This window comes from Melospiza melodia, chromosome 9, assembly GCF_035770615.1.
Source record: "Melospiza melodia melodia isolate bMelMel2 chromosome 9, bMelMel2.pri, whole genome shotgun sequence".
Taxonomy (NCBI): Eukaryota; Metazoa; Chordata; class Aves; order Passeriformes; family Passerellidae; genus Melospiza; species Melospiza melodia.
The window spans coordinates 11,970,625-11,987,247 of NC_086202.1; the positions used below are offsets into that span (position 1 = coordinate 11,970,625).

The 16,623-nt window shown below is 41.7% G+C and overlaps 1 protein-coding gene across 5 annotated transcripts in view; it reads left to right on the plus strand.

The window, feature by feature from the left end:
• The window catches only part of STN1 (STN1 subunit of CST complex), a 38,517-nt gene extending 32,148 nt beyond the window's left edge, over positions 1-6,369 (plus strand). For 3 of the 5 annotated variants that reach the window (XM_063163255.1, XM_063163254.1, XM_063163256.1), the window contains exons 8-10: positions 859-981; positions 1,519-1,591; positions 5,394-6,369. In XM_063163255.1, coding sequence (XP_063019325.1) covers positions 859-981; positions 1,519-1,591; positions 5,394-5,551 — 354 coding nt within the window. In that variant the 3' untranslated portion in view covers positions 5,552-6,369. Of the gene's footprint in view, positions 1-858; positions 982-1,499; positions 1,592-5,393 lie in introns of those variants that run through there. The other 2 variants (XM_063163257.1, XM_063163258.1) reach the window with 2 other exon arrangements.
• The last annotated feature ends 10,254 nt before the right edge of the window (positions 6,370-16,623 follow it).

Sequence of the window (16,623 nt, forward strand, 5' to 3'; positions counted from 1 at the left end):
TTCCACTCTCATAGATCTGCTCTACTTCCAAACAAATACTGCTTTTCCCTGGTTTTTTTCCCCTCCCCTTCCTTCCTTCTCTGTTAGATGTGTTCCAAACCCAGAACCCTGTGTTCTAAATAACCTCAGTTAGGACTTCCAGATACATTGTTCTCCTTTCACAAAAAACAAATTTCCCACCTATCCCTAAAATTGAATCCTTTGTTTCCTTATTTCGTATGCTTGCCTTAATTTCGTGCAAGCTCTTTATCCTTTCACTACGTTAGGCTGTGGAGAAGCTCCTGAGAGCATGACCAGAATGTTTGTAAAAATTTGGAAACAAAGGGGGCGAGAAACAAATACTGGTTTTGTCAGTTTTCTCCTTTCCCTGAAATGAGGAGATGGGAATCTAGTCCTCAGCCCTTGGATTCCTCCTGAATATCCTCACAAAATACTGATTTTCCTACCTTCCTACCCCACCTTCACCCTTATTACCAGGAAAACTCTGAAAGTGAACAAAGCTTGATTAACAAAAAAGTCAAATGAACTGCAAGCATCAAAAGAACATTCCAAAAAGATTTCTTGGTCCATCACCAAATAGCTGCTAATCACAAAGAAGGCAGTTTAGAGATTGTGGTTCCTCAGGATTGATACAAGCTTCTGGTGTTTGAGTTTTGTTTAAAGCTCAGCATTGTTGATTATTTCATACATAACATATATGATTTGTGAATTACTAAATGAAAAAAAAATTTGTAACAAAATTCATGTTAAAGAGGATATGAAGTCATCTTTTTCTTGAAAGCATCTGGAGCTTTTGCTGGTAACTTTGGTTGAGCTTAGATTTCTCACCATCTGCTTCATTCCTTTCTTTCCATCCAGGTGAAGTCAGAAAGTAGCTCCAGTTCCAAAAGGATTCATGGTGTTTTTAAGGAAGCAATAAAGATGCTACAAGAAAAAGGAGTGGTTTTCCAGAAACCTAGCAGCTCCAAGGACTTATACTATGTAAGGAACTGAGCTGTGGTTGCAAGCAAGTTCAGTGGTATGACTTTCCTAATCAGTAAAAACAATAAAAAATACTGCAGAAATAGTAGAAATGTTTCAGAAAGAGCAGCAGGACATCCAGGTGCTCTCAGTTTACTCAGAAGTATTTTCTGCAACTTGCTTCAGTGTTGGTTGTACCTCTGTATCACCCACTGAGTTGTTCCAAGTTCTGCCTGTGTTCACTGGGCTGCCAAACTGCTCTGATGCAGCTGAGCTCACTGAAACCTGGGGCCTGGGACAGTTCTCCAAGTGGGTTCAAGCTTGCTGTTCTGCTGAGGCAATCACCCTCCTTTGGGTCAAACAGTTGTATCATGCTCTTCACCTAACTCATGGATGCTGCTAATAGTAGTAAAACTATTGCCTGAAGATTTGATGTCCATTATTAGTCTTGGAGGCAGCATAAAGTGCAGAGTGTAATTATGACAGTGTTAGCTTAGAATACACCATGTCAGTGGATTGTTTTTCAACAGCAAGGCCAGTTTCTTCTTTTTTCTTCAGGTGACTGACCATGATAAGGAGCTGTTTAAAGTGACCCTTGATGTGATTAAAGAAGACTGTCGAAAACCCAGGCGTAAGTAGCAGGGTGATCAAGCTCTGATGAGCTGGTGCTGATATACTGATGACAATATCTCCTCCTGCTGCCTGTCCTCACCCTCGAGCTTAAGCTGTTGCTGGTGTAGCTAATCAGTAAAACTAAAAGCAGGAGTGCAGGAGCAGCTTCCTGTGAGCATGGAGAGAGAAAGAGCAGGTGTGCCCAGCAGGAAGCAAACTTCTCCCATCTGAAATAAGCAGCCATTATCTTAGATCCGTATCTTTTGAGAATACTTGGATTTTGGGAGGAACCAAATGTAATACAGTCAGGTCACCACCTAGGAGGTGTTGCTCTGCACTCTGGAGAAGTAGCAAATCTTGCTGGTTCAGTTTCTGCAGGGGAGTTGACACAAAAGTGACCATGCAGAAAGGTGAAATCCCCGCCTCCTTTAAGTCAACAATACAACTTGCTTAAGTCAGTAGGATATTCTCTGGAGATTTTAAGGTCGGGTAGAGCTCAGATGGTATTTTTTTGTAGTTAAAGATTTCAGTCGAACTAATTCTATTTCTTTTCAGATAACGTGCCTCAGGTGGTTTCTGAGTTATCCCTGTCCCTTAAACTATTGGGTTTTTGTCAGAGTGATAACTTGTGCTTGACTTGAATGTGTTCTAATTACACAGGTACATTGCTACAGAGTGTCTTTCTGTTCATGGGATAGAATGTGTCAGCAGGGATCACTTGCTTGCAGGAGTGCAGCTATTTGTGGGACAGAATGTGCTTTAGTATAGCATAAATGACTGACTGGAACATAAGGCATAAAATCTTAAATTGCTCATATCCCTATACTATCATAACTACAATAGCACTTGTAGGACCAGGAGTATGATGGTTATTCTGCAGTGAAAAAAAGGCTAAATGAGGCAAAATCAAGTTTGAGTTTTAACTGTCTCTCTTGAGTGGTACAATGGCAGACAAGGTCTTGGGAGAAGAGGTTACTGCTGGGCATGCAGGTTAATATGGGCTTGTTTTCTTGAGGGTGTTTCAGTCCAACAAATTGCTGTATCACATTGTTTTATTGTCTTTTATCCGATTAAAAAACATCATTTCTCTAAGAGTCAAATAATTCCTTTGCTCATTTTATACATCAGTTAGTTCTCCTGATAACCTGCTTTTTTAATAGAACTATGCCACTATCAAGGCCAGAACCTCTATACAGTTGACAGAGGCACTGAATGACTGCCCCCTATTTGTTCCCTTCTTGTGCATTGTCACACTGGTCAAGTACTCTGTGATCCATGGGAAGCTGGGAAGTTCTTTTGGTCAGGAAAGTCAGCAGCAGAAAGTAATTTGTAGATCAGTCACAGAAAAGACTTTGAAGAGTCCTGAGTCCTCAAAGCCATGTTTTCCATAATAAGCAGTTTAAAATTAGCAACTGTTTTACAAACCCTCTTGTTCTCCTTGAAGCTTTCCCCCTACTTAGTTTCCAGGTCAGTGTCCCTTTGCTGCTTTCCAGAAGGACCATTTCAATGTCCTGGTCCTCGGCAGCAGAAGCAAAGCCAAGGAGCTTCAATGGAAACCAGCAGGCACGGCGGTATTTGTTGTCCGGGGATGATGCAAGAGCGCGGAGCTGAGCGTGGCTGCCGGCCCCCCTCTGGCGGCGGGAGCTGCAGGAGAGAGAAAACAAGGACATGGCCATTCACCTCTAGGGCTTTTTCTTGTTTGTTGCAAGAAATTCCTACCCGTTTTCCTCCAAGAGTAACAGTAATCTTCCATGACAAGAGGGATGAGTTATGACAAATCAAACTCTTCTCTCCAATGAGTTACTTCTCTGCCAGTTTTCCAGGCAACGCCTTGCCCCGTTGCTGTAGTTGTGACACATTCCCAGGCCCAACCCAGCTGTCTGAAACTATTGTAAAAATTTAAAAAAAAATCTTGCCTGCCTACTCAGAGCTGCACAAGCCCTGATCTGAAATGTGCCTACCTGACACTCCTAGTCCTTGGCTCCACTTATAGTTCCTGATCTTAAATGCACTCATGAGACACCACTGTGGGTCCATCAAGAAACTTAATATAGCCAGATAGCACATTTTGACTCCAGACTGATCTGCAAAATGGATTTGGGTTTTGGTTTGTTTCTTTCTCTGTTTTATAAATTTTAGGCTTCAATCAGGCTAGTGGTTGAGAGGACAAAAACCAGAACCACTTGAAGTTAAATTTAATATGTCAGAATATACCCTGTGTGAGACATCTACAGTGAGCAAATGGCAGTTCTAAAACTCTGTCCCCTCTGATGTTGGTTGTCAGGCAGGACAGTCAATCACAGCCTGGCTTCCCTCAGCTGCTGGACAAAAGCAAGAACCCAGGATCTCAGTGAAAGAGGGACAGGAGTGTTTTTGGGTTACTTAATAATTGTACACACCTGCAGCTTCCCCAAAGTGCTGTTTTCTACCAGCATCAAGGGGAAATGTACACATTGTACTGTTAGGTAACATTTGAGTCATTAATGTAATTCATTGAGATTTAAGTTCCTCTGGATCAGGGATGGGCAATTTGACCTTCTTATGACAAACCTATGACAAATGCAAAGTGCAGCTGCCCATTTTGTTTGCAACAACAGTCACTATGACCAGGTAGAAGTATTGTTCTGTTCTCTGCAGTTATCTCTCCCAGGGTAGTGGACACATTTTTGGCTATTGGCCACAAAGGTCTTTTTATCATGCTGGATACTTCTGAGGAAGTATATCTGCCTGATTCACAGCCTAATCAGAATTAGGCTGAACTGTTTATTTACTGCTATCTACCAGTGACTTTTCTCAGCAGCTTTTTCTGATCCAGCTCTGGGGCTCAGCAGATTCTAGAGTAGAGAATTAACTAAAAAAAAACCAAAACACAACAAAATATAGGGCCCTTCCTGGCCCATGGCAGTTTCTCAGTACCCTTATCAAACTTGCCTTGCATTACGTGAGCAAAGGAGATGGAAAATAATTTGTGCTGATAAATCTGATTTATGTCTTTTTTCCATTGTCAGTTGCTGTGGAGAAATATGTTGTGGACTTCAGCACCTGGGGGACTGGGAGCTTGCAGCACTGATGATTAGTGGAGGAAATGATGACTGGGACAGCTTCAAACAATGTCCCACCTAGCACAGAACAGATGTGTGCAGCCATGAAGGACCTCTGTGCTTGCCCCTAGCAAAGGGGAATTTTAAACTTCTATTTTAAACTTCTGTTCTCTTGTACATTGCAGGGCTAATTCCACTTAAAAGGAGATAAAATCTGATACTGATGGTTCCATGACTGTCTACTCCCATAATTGTCTGGGTGGTCTGCAGGGTAGGGATGGGATAGCATTGCGAGTTGCAGTGCAGCAATTTTTCCACAAGATGCCAGCGTTGGGCCAGCGGTTACAGGCCTTGGCCACGCACCTCCCTGCTGTGCTTGAAGGCTGTGAAGTTGGGTCTCAGTAAAATGACTTTCATTTGGTTCCTTCTGAAGCTGCAAAAACTGGATGGCCTGCACAGGTGCACAGTGGAGGTGCCCTTACATTATTAAACTCCTCATCGAGTTGTACTGAGCCATGTATGTTAAGAGTAGTCAAGACTGAGTTATCTTTCACCCTCATTACTACTGTTACAGCCCTGGCACTTCCCAGACAAGTCACTGGGAACAGTTGATAATTGGAGAACTGTAGGCACAGACAGGATCTCTTTCTTCTGAATACATATCTGTTTCTGTGTCTAGGGCTGTGAGATTTTTCCTGATTGATCTGTAGTATGATAGTTCAAAAGAGACACACTGAAATATTTCTTCCATGCCTGGCTGCATTTTCCTTTTTCCTGCAGATGCTGAAAAAGGCTGCCATTTCCTTCATGTCCTGAGCTGTGTTCGGCAGAGCTACAGCCCCTCTCTGCCTGAGGTGGTGATGCACCGCGTCTTGGAACTACTGGAGAGTAACAGTGATGTTGTCAGCACTATGGAAGGATATTTCATGGTATTTTAAAGAGAACAGATAAGAAAGAGAGGTTGAGAGACTGAGAGAAACTGTAATTATCTGGTATTATCTAGATAGCAGATAAAAAAAAGAGCCTTTTGATTCTCCAAATGCTATTTTTGTTCAGCTTCAGAGAAATTGTTCAAATACTTGTTTTAATATTCTTCCTGACTTCCTTGCTATTCCTAGTGAAAGTTGTATCAAAGTCATTCTGGACATTCTAATCTAGCAGGGAAACTGGAAAAGAAACTGTGCTCTTGGAGTAAGATGAGACATTGATCATCCTCACATCTGCATCCAGTGTGCCTAAAGAAAAGTCACTGCTAAAGATCACTGTTTACAGCAGTGGTCATCGCAGGAGATAGTTTTCTGGCTCAATGATTGATCTTGCTAGGTTTCATGTGGTAATAGCTGTAGATCTTTCTTTTTATGTGAACTTGGTAACACCTAGAGAAAGGACACACAAACAGAAGGATTTGCCTGTCCTTCTGGCAGTGCTGGTGCATCTTTGTTTGTGAATATGTGTTCCTCAATCTGAACAGCTTTCCCACTACTAAAGCAATCCTCCCCATTCTCTGTAAAGTAATGTTCAGGAATGGGATCCTGCATCCCTTGCCCACTAGTTGTCAAGCATGTATGCATTCCTCTGCATTCCCATCTGTGCTACTGATGTCTGTTGTTGCAGTTTCTCTTCAGACTAGAATTTTTAAAATCAGCTTCTATTTTGCTGTTTCAGTTGTTTCTTAGATCACAAATGGTAAAACATAAATTCGATGCTTTGGAAAAGAAAATACAGAAACCATTGAGACCTACTGTAATCTCCTCTGCCTGTTGCTTTTTGTGTCTTTTATTCTTTGTCACTTTTGGGGTAAAATACTGCCCATTTCTGTGCTTACAGAAGAACACAAGGCATAGATGAAACAACATTAGCCTAAAGAAGGTTACCATGCAAGATGTTTGATCTGGAATAATTATGTGCAACAGTTAAAAAGCAAAGTTGTTCAATATTTATGCTTGGAGAGAGCTTGCTGCTGCAGGGGCTTGTCTGTTTAATTAATCTGTTTAATTTATGGTGTGGAGGTGAGACCTTTAACTTGAAAAGAGTACAAAAGATTGAATTTATCCTTTTTTCCTCTGCACCTTCCCTGTAATAGTTGAAACAGCAGACTCCCAGGAGGCAGCTGTAGTGGTAAAGCCCTATATAAGGATTGACATAGCAGGGAAAAATAAACCATGTGCATGAGGAAAGCCAGTGAGTAGCCCCATGTGTGCCAGCTCTCTGGTTTGTTATATTATCTGCCTCACTCCAAGCCCTGGCTGTAGTGAGATATAGGCTAAGAGAAAGGCTTGACAAAATATTTGGCATTTGCATTCAGAGGCCCTGGAAAACTCTGGCCTTAAAGGGACGGTGAGTTTGTTCCTAGTAGAGAACTGTGCATGAATCATTCATTTGCTCTGTGTTCCCCACTTGCTGCAGGACTCAGTAGTTGGTTTCCTCACAGATTTCCCTACTCCTCACATTGCTGCTCTGCTCTGACTCAGGTACCTTCTAGTCAGATCTCAATATGGGCCCTGAACGGGTGCTGAAGGGGGATGTACCTGTGCAGAAGGAAACAGAAGAGGATTAAGGAAGAGTTGTAGTGTGTTTATTCCACACTCCCTCCCCACGCCCTGAATATCTCTGTAAATCAGGGAAAGAAGGCAGATACTGAGTGAAGTGCTACTGAGGGGAATTGAAACTTTCATTTATGCCTGTGAGAAGATCTGGTTGGCCACTGGGGAGATTTGCTTTTAAATTCCTGCTCTGATTGTTGATGAGTTTGAAGTGATGCTTAAAAACAAGGCTATCTGTGGAAGAAGTAGCTTGGAATATTGATTCCTATATTCAAATTCACTTCAGGAATTGCCCACAATCAAGCAGTACATATGGTTAAGTTGCTTATTTGGCATGAATTTGAGGATATATTAAAGGAAAGCATTTGGAAGAGCATGGCATATAATTTACAAGACTGTCTTGGCCATTTTCTTGAAATGTTCTGTATTAGCAGAAGCTTATTTTGCCGGGAAAGGGTTAAAGAAACAGTGCTAGCTCAATGGGAAAGGTGATCCCTCTTAAGTTAGAAGAAAGACCCTCGTTCTCCTGAGGATGACAGCTGAGTGTGTGGGCTGGATGAGTTCGAGGAGAAAAAGAGTTTGGAGATCATGTTGCTCCTTAGGATCTCTTTAAAATAAATTCATACCAAAATAGGATTACGTCTTCAGCTTTGCAGTTTGTATAGTTTCATGTGCAAATTCTGTTGCCTCCAACTCTGAGGCTGCACTTACTGTGTTTTAAATGTGTTTCTTTGTGTAAAGTTTGCCTAAAATCCCTGTCCACTGATTTTCTGTGCTTGGAGGTAGAAAGGGCAGACACTTGTGTCTGCTTCAGTCCTGCTCCTGTTGCAGTTTAAAAGCACTGAACAACTGCAGAGCCTTGGGGATGAGGTGGAAGGAGCTTATCTCAGGAAACATGGGTAAGTTATTCTGGAAAAAACCTGTCCCTGGAAGTTTTTAAGTTGATCCTTGCTGGGAGTTCTCAACTCTTGTGATGGAGGGTGTGTTGTGATGGTGTTTGTCCCCTAAGAACAGGAAAAAGGGATTTTTCTCAGATGAGTTGTCTCAGGGAAGTAAGATGAATAAACACAAGGGAGCCTATAGTTTTTACAAGAGTGAAAGGTTAAGCTAAAGTTAATGGAGGAGCCTAGATTTAAGCTACACAGATTCTGACTATTTCTACAGAATAGCTGTGTCTTAAGCTTGCATGCTTTATTTTTTCCACAGTAGCCACCCAACCCAGGTTAATGCTCTGGTTGAGAGCATTCCCTCTTGCACCTACAGGGAATACAGGATGCATATGCCTGCACAGCAGTGCCCCAGGAGCTGTGGGAGCACAGAGCTCACTGTGGGCTGATTTACCCATTCACTCAGTATCTCTACAGTGTGCTTCTGTGACAGCAGTCTAGACATACCCATGTTGGTATAAGTCACCTTTATGTAAGTCCAACTACACACACTAGGGCTTTTACTGCAAATAAACTGTCTCTCTGTTTAAAGATCATATCCTTAACCAACAGAGTTATATCATGCACACTGTTAAAATTCTTAGACCACACCTATGAAATATTGTGCAGAGCATTCAGTGAAAGCATGCTTTCTTGTTTTGTTTAATTTGAAAACTCATTAGGCAACACAATTATTACTGGTTTATTAAAGGACTTAGAAGGTGGCACTTTAAAGTAAGACTGACAAGTGAGAATTCATGTTGTAGAACTGCTTCATGGCCAGTTCCAGTTTCCATAGCAACAGTTACGGCAGTAAAGGTAGGTAAGGAAAATGGAATTTTTAAAAGCAGTCAGCATTTCTACATTACCTCTAAAAGGTAAGTTTCCATAGAAATGCAGCACCTGAGAACAAAAATTACCTAAGAATCTCAATATTCTACTCTAGCAAAATGCACAGTGTTTGCTTTTCTGGTGAGGAAACAAAGGAACAGCTTTACCTTCAGTCCCTGCCCTCTGCTTATGTGAGAGAAGAGAGAGGTTGCTTCATACCTCAGTTTCCCCCTTCTGTAAACTGGGAATAATACAACTCCCTGTGAAGGTCATAAGCCTCAATTTTTTGTAATCCTAGTCATTAAAAGCTCTATGGGAGCTATTAGAGAAAAACAGTATGGCTGTGTAGGAGAGAGTGAATGGATAGATGCTGGAGTGGGACTTAGGAAAAGTTGTTCTTCTACAAGTACTAATAGCTTTGGTTTTTTCTGCCTCTCTTTCCATGCATGTTGCTTTGCTTGTCTTGTCATCTTTCTCTCCAAGGCCTATGAGGCAATGATGGTCTCCCTGTTTTTGTTTTTATCATATTTTTTCTGGATTCCTGTTTCCTCTCATGACTTCTTAGATGGCTTCATAAAAATGGAAATCTAGATAAATAAGTTCTGAGTATTCTTGTTCTGAAATTGTTGGATTGTAAAGTTGGACCCATGAGGACAAGCATTTTACACAACCTGCCTGGGAAATCAAGCTTTACTTTCAAAATAATAAATTACCAAGTTAAATATTGGTGACATGACTAAAAGCTGTTCCTGTTTTGGATCTGCGTATACTTGTGTATTCCAGTGATGAACAACATAAATAGGGCTTGCTAATTCATTATTCAAAGTGGGAATTGATCAATGAGCAGCCAGTGAGGCATGGAGCCACACAGAGAATTACAAGACAAAGTACTGGAAATCTGTTCGTGAAAGAAATGCTGTTTGGTTTACTTTGAGAGTAAGCTGATCCTGTGGGGAAAAGATGTGCCTAGCAAAGATTTGTATCTTTATACTTACCTCTAAATGGGAAAGGGAGCAAGTTCAGATCCCATGGGCACCCTGAATTTTGAGACTTCCTGTCAGTGCAGCGCTATGTTCTTTACTTCTGTCTTTCAGCACAGTCTCCAGTCCTCCTGCCCCAACCCTCCAGGCTAGAGCAAAAAAAATGTTCAGTCACAAAGATAAAAGAATAGTTACAATAATTGGTTACCATCCTCCAGGAGTCCCAGCATTACAGCCACATTTTTGTGGATCCTTGTGGGCAGCAGGGAAATGCTGAGCCAAGGATCTTGGGTTTCATTCCCAGCAATATACCCTGTCAGGCACAGAGACTTTCCCCTCAGTTTCTTTCATCTATTCCTGAACTCCACTCTCCCCTCTGGCTCAATTCTCGGGCCCTTCATTTCATTCACAGTCACAGATCCTGTCAAAATCCCTTCCTCTATTTTGTTCCCTTTATCTTTCTGAACTCAAATATCCTTGTCAAAATTTGGTTGTTGAAACTTTCAGACTGATTCCCTTGCCAAACTGACTTGACACTGTTCACAGCCTGTTGTGATTCCAGCAGGTTGTCCTTTGCTCCTTGTCTAGGCACCAGAAGAGGACACTTTCTTCTCAGTGTAGTTTGCAGCAGGAAAGAGCTGCAATTTCAGGAAAACAACTCTCTTTCCACCCCACCCTCCTGAAGATTTAGTAGCACCCTAAATATTCTAGTGGTGGGGTTTTTTTGCAGGTATCCAAGTACAAAAAAAACCCCACCAAAAAAAACCCACCACATCTAAAAAATAAGTTGTGTCTTGCCCAAGCCTTAACAAGAAGTCACACCCCTGATAGAAGCTATCTGCCTCTCCCTGCCACTTTCATGTCCTTGCAGATCTCATTGTAGACATAATCTGTAAAGTTGATGTGGACTTGTAGCCTGTGTGTCTCTCAGTTAGTGTCTCTTTTCAGCCTGTTTTTTTCTGAGAAGTTGTGACTCTATTCTGATGTGATTGTACTGTGTGTCTGGGCATTTGTCAACCTCTGTCCCACCACCCCAAGTGACTTTGGCTAGCTAAGATGTGTAAAGGACCCTGAACTGTTATGGTCTGGCACATTTGTAGGAAATGGATGCACTGATAGAAGAGGGAAGCCCAAATCAGTGCCTCTGTGAAAGGGAAGGAAGAAAGACAACACCAGAGAAACCACACACAGGACAATCCCAAAGAACTCGTTCCTGTAACTTCAGCTGCCACAAGAAGTACTTGTTCTGCAAGTGCTCTTTTAAGAAGTGATTGGACAGTTTTTGCAGAAGTTTCCTCACAGATACTGCCCTAAGACAGTCACAATGGCAAACTGCAAATCCATCAAAATCTGGTAAAGCTGCACTGGGGGTGCAAAGTTGAGCAACTGATTGTTAATGATGCCACCACCCCATTTCCACTAATATCTTTAAATGTGCAATGGAGGCTATACTAATTTAGTCACAGCAATTTACAAGTTGAAACTAGCCCAGATTAACAAGACTGCCTGAGAACAACACAGCCAAGAATTTGTCAGTGAAAGAAATAACCTAAAGGAACGATTTTCAGTAAGTGTTAACTACTGAACACTGCAGTGCCAATTAACCTGGCACAGCATGTCCTACAGCTCTTGTTTTAGCTTGCTTTTTTGTTACTCACTGGAAGAAGGCACACTCCTTCCCTGCCAGCTAGAACTGCCACCTTCACATGGCTCTGCTGGAAACAAGGTAAGATTAATAGCAAATGTATGTCACTGCATAGCAACATGATTAAAGACAGTATGTGCCAAGTCTGTTATTGGCCTGGAAAGTTCATGGTTCCTCCCAGGAATGGAGACTTCAGCCAAATTTTACAGTGATATTTGAAGACAGGAGGGAGGAGTCTATTCCCTCAAATGTTTTCCCCAACAATGGAGTCCTGTAAGTCCTGCAGGCCTAACAGATTTTAACATGTGCTCTTCTTGGCAAGGAACAAAGGTGGTACAGAAATGAAAAGAGTGCTTGGGGCTGGGTTTTTCTCTTGTTGACAATATTGGTCATTTGCTTTGAGAGTGTAGGGTCTGTCCTTGTGTTCATGTAAAACTCTTTGCTGTATTGTCCACAAAAATCTCTGAGCTGTAACAAGCCAGCTGGTGTTCTGAACTCGGGCCTACACTGCTGACTAATCTCTCTCATTGTTTTCTGTCCTCACCTTGTCTTTTTTCCCCTCAATAAAATCTCTTGAACTTAATTTCTGATTAAAGGTTATGGTCTCTGTCCTCTTGTGAGTACAGTGATCCAGGACAAACATAACAAGAGCAAACTGATATAGAGAAGAGTTTTTGTTGGAACCCTGAATTTAGGAAAGGATGAGAAATACAGAGGAAGCTGAAGGAGGAGGATTTAGCACAAAGATGTTTGAAATGAGTCCTACTGAAAAAGGCTAAAGAAATAATTGCCTAACGATGCTGTAGACATCTGTTTCAGAACAAGCAGCAGGTGTTGCATGTAATGAAAGCAAGGACTTGTACTGTTTTATTTTCTGCAATTAGAAAGCAGAGGAGGAAATGAGGTCAGGAAAAATGGAGTAAGAGAACATTTAGCATAAACAGCTGGGCAAATTTACATAGAGCACAGCAGTATTTATATGCTCTTCCTCTGCCTTCCTTACACTATCCTTGAACAGGTCTGTTCTGCAGAGTATTTTGTCCTTCCTAAAAGACCAATGGTTTGGGTGCTCAAAGTTAGATGCTAAAGTGAAAGTTGGTCACCAATATGCCTTTGAGGACCAAAATGTTCAGGATAATGTAATTGTCACACAGATGTTGTCATGAACTGATGAGAATGATCCAGAAGGTAAAGCTGCCATTGTCTCACAGATGGTTTGTGTGCCTCAGTCACCAGAAAAGTGGCTGAGAAAGTATCCACTAGTGAAATGATTCTTTAGGCTTGCATTGCTGATGCTGCATGGCCAGGGCTCAACTTGGGATGATCTCATTTCTTGTTAACAGCAATTAATATCCTAAAGGGCATTTCATTTTTCAAGCATCTCCACTACTGCTCTACGAAGTCTAACTCCAGTCTAATGACTGGGAATAAAAACCAAACTCTTTGTGTCTACCCAGGGGATGAAGTTGCTGTTGGGGAGATCTGCTTTTCCTACAGAAGTCTCTCAGTTGGGAAAACCACTTTGCTTTTGCATGAAGATAACAAAACAAAAAGTTAATGCATTTCACTGCTGAGAGATGTTACAGATTCTTCTTACAGTGCCAAGCTTGTGTGCTCATCACCTGTGTTCAAACTGCAGTTCCATGAGCAACTTTTCCTAAGGTTTTATTTGTATGTTTTATAGTTCACAATCTGTCAGTCAAATGTTTTCTGGTTTGGATATTGGCAGATAAATTCTTCTACTTTCTCTAGGGACTGTGCAGCCAAATAAAATTACTTTTTGGTTTCAGAAAGGGTTGAATAAGTAAAAATAGTGAACAAACAAATTCTAATTTCAAAATAGTTTGGCAGAAATTTTAAATCTCAGTGTCCATGTATGTATCCATAGAGGTAACATGGGAAGAAAATGCAAAGAAACACTATTTCTTCCTAGACTGACTTTATTTTAACAAGCCCATGTTATCAATAATGGAGACTACCATGTTTTTTTTGCAGAGGATAAAGTAGAAACCAGTCTCAAAATGTGCTATTTTGAGAACAGTGAGCATGCTGAAGTCAGGGATAGAATCTGGGAAGAAACCTGAGGAATCCAAATCCAAACCTGTGATCAGTTTGGTAAACTTCAGCTGTCTCAAATGTAAGCCTGACACGTATATCATAAATAAAGAAAAGTGTGGCTTGGGCTTGCTTTACTTTTTTAAGTGCTTCAAGAGATATCTACAAAGCCTCTGTAAAAATGGAAAAGCACAAGGTGTACATGGATGAAAAGCAGGGTACAATGTGCTGCTGCCACCCTAAACACTGTGCAGGGTGCACACCACAGTGGGAAATCCTTCATCCACAACTGCTAAGAGTGGACTGAAAAATATTGTTAGTCATGAAAGTGTTAAACTGTAAGATAGCTGCTTCAAGGAAAGGATAATCTATAATTTAAGTCCAGAGGGTGAAGCAGATCTTTCATAATGTAAGTAAAAGCTGTTATGCTAGTGGAAAAGCATGTACACTGCCTGCAGAAGGAATGATTATTTTGGTTTTTCCATTATAGTAGATTGCACAGAGGGGCTGACAAAGCAGCAGTCTCTGCTGAGGAGGCTGGGAGGGGAAGGGGCACAAGGATACTGTGCTAGAGGAGGGGGGATTTGCTCTGCCAGCACTGCTGCTGGTTCCTTTGGCTGCCTTCTACCATATTAGCTGGGCCTATTTATCTCCAGAGGGAATTTCATTCGAAGAGCAGTAATCTCCCAAGAAGATGAAATGCAACTGGCTTTTAAAAAAATAAGAAAAAAGATCCCACCGTGCTTTGTTTCAGAGTTTCAGATTTGAATGCCAGACAGGCTCTACCATTTCTGTCATTCCTATCAAAGGCCGTGTATGTTGAAATGCTGAAGTGGAAGGACTGCATGGAAAGCAGCCTTTTTAAAAAGCTGAGGTTTTGTAAGTACAGAAGCTGAGATGGGAGTGTAACAAAGGCTCTGTGTTGTGCTGTTGCACATCAGAGCCAATAAAACCCTAAGGGGCACATCTCTAGTACCATGTCTAGCAGATTATGCATGCAACTCCAGTTGCCAGTAATGAGTTGTGTGGCTAATCTGTCATGCACAGCACTGCACAGTTCCCCTTCCCCCAAGGGGCTGAGCTCATGGCATTTAATTTCTCCCCCAGGGTGCTGAGCACCGTTAGAGTCTCTTCAGTTAGTGGGACAGGAAAACCCTGTGTTCCACCTGGCTGCTCAGTCAGAAAACAGAAAGGAAAATCATCTTTAACAACAAGTCCAGCCACCACAGACAGGGCTGCTAGACCCCAGCAAGGTTAACATTCAGGGGCACTTACCTATCTACAGTGACATGCCATGAATTAATAAGAAGCATTAGAAATGGCCCTAATGGAGCACAGAAAAGCCTGACCCTTGTTTTATTTTCTCACTGATTTAACAATCCAAGTGTTTTCAATTTACAACTCAAATGCTTATTTACAAAAAAATTGCCAGCATGAGAGAGTCCTTTTGAAATATGAAAACTCAAGTCATGCTCCAGCTCTGACAACATCACATACACACATTCTGTCACGGATCAGCTTTTGCTGTAATTGGAGCAGAGTCCAGGCTGCTGGGCTCTAGCTGCACTAGGTCTGTGAGGCTAATGTGATTACCTGCTTGTTCAAAAAAAAGTGAAAGAAGAATCTTTACCCCAATACCCATCTAGCAAAAGAGGAGAAAAAAAGGTTTTAAAAATGGCTGGTTTATTTCAACCTTCAGAAGGTGAATTTCCCAGGGTGTTCCTCAGGTGAATTTTATCAGAAGCATGAGACTTTGAAAGTGAGTTATTAAATCAGCAGTTAATATTTATACTAATATATGTGTTAAAATTGTTTTAACAGCAGTGATATTCCCATGCTATGATAGGACTTCAGTAGTGGGGGCTTTAAGAAAAAAAAAAAAAGGTAAATATTAGGAGTTTCAGCACTAAAATCTCCAGAGTTATTTTCCTACAAATTAGTGTCTCAGCCTTGTGTTCATGGCCCTGGTCAGGTACAGGCTGTTCTGCACCCAGCCTGCTGTGCTCCTCAGTGTACCCAGGCTCGCTTCCATTCAGCCCCAGCAGCTGTAGCCCAGCTCTCCAATACAAGCCTGGGAAGTGCCATCAGCTTCAATTTCCCAGCTGCTGCCTAAGACAGGAGCAGATTTTCCCAAGCCTGCAGCATAATAAGGGGTTTTGGTTATTCTTCTGCCAGCTTTGCAATACTTGGAGATTGGACTCCCACTAGACTGGGTGTTGTACATGTTTTAAAAGAACTATCCATGCCCCTGGCAACACACATTTTTCCTACATGCATGGACAGATGCAGCAAGCAAACAAGGAGAGCAGGAGGTGGCTGTGAGCACAAACCCATCAGATAATAGAGGAGGAGGGGGACAGAGGTGCAAAGGCTGGCCAGGCTTTGCAGGTGGGATGGGTTGTGTGGAGCAGAGGAGAATCAAATTGTGTTGAATAGAGGGAAGGTGAACAGTGGAGCAGATGCCGTGAAAGAACAGGGCAGACACCAAAGGGCTGCAAACCCCAAGGCACCAGTGTCAGGTTTGGTTGAAAACAGAAACTCCTTCCTTACAAGAGCAGATGAGAAGAGTATCAGTAAAAAGATGCCAATCATTAAAAATGTCAGGTTGGGGAGGGTGTTTGGAGAATGATGTATTTTGTCTCTCCCTCACAATGACATGTTTTGAAAGCTGTTTTAAAACAAACCCTGAGTCTTCAACAGTGGATGGGACCCTTGATTTTTTTTTTTTTTTTTTTCTGGACAGCGTGATAGGAGAACGGGATGGAATGTGTGATGTGTATTATAATGGTTCACAGGGAAGAGGCATCCAAGACCCAAATCACACTGGCCAGGAATATTTTTATCAATGGGTTATTTGAATATTTACATTTTGAAGAAAGAATCTTCTTTGTTTGCTCTGCACACCAGGGACTTCTTGGCCAGTCTAAACAGCAAAGGTTTCTAATGTAAATAATTGTTCTTCTGCCTTGTGTCATGCATGAGGATTAGAGGTGGGAAGTCCCTCAAAGAAGAGAAGAGGGTGCCTTGAAG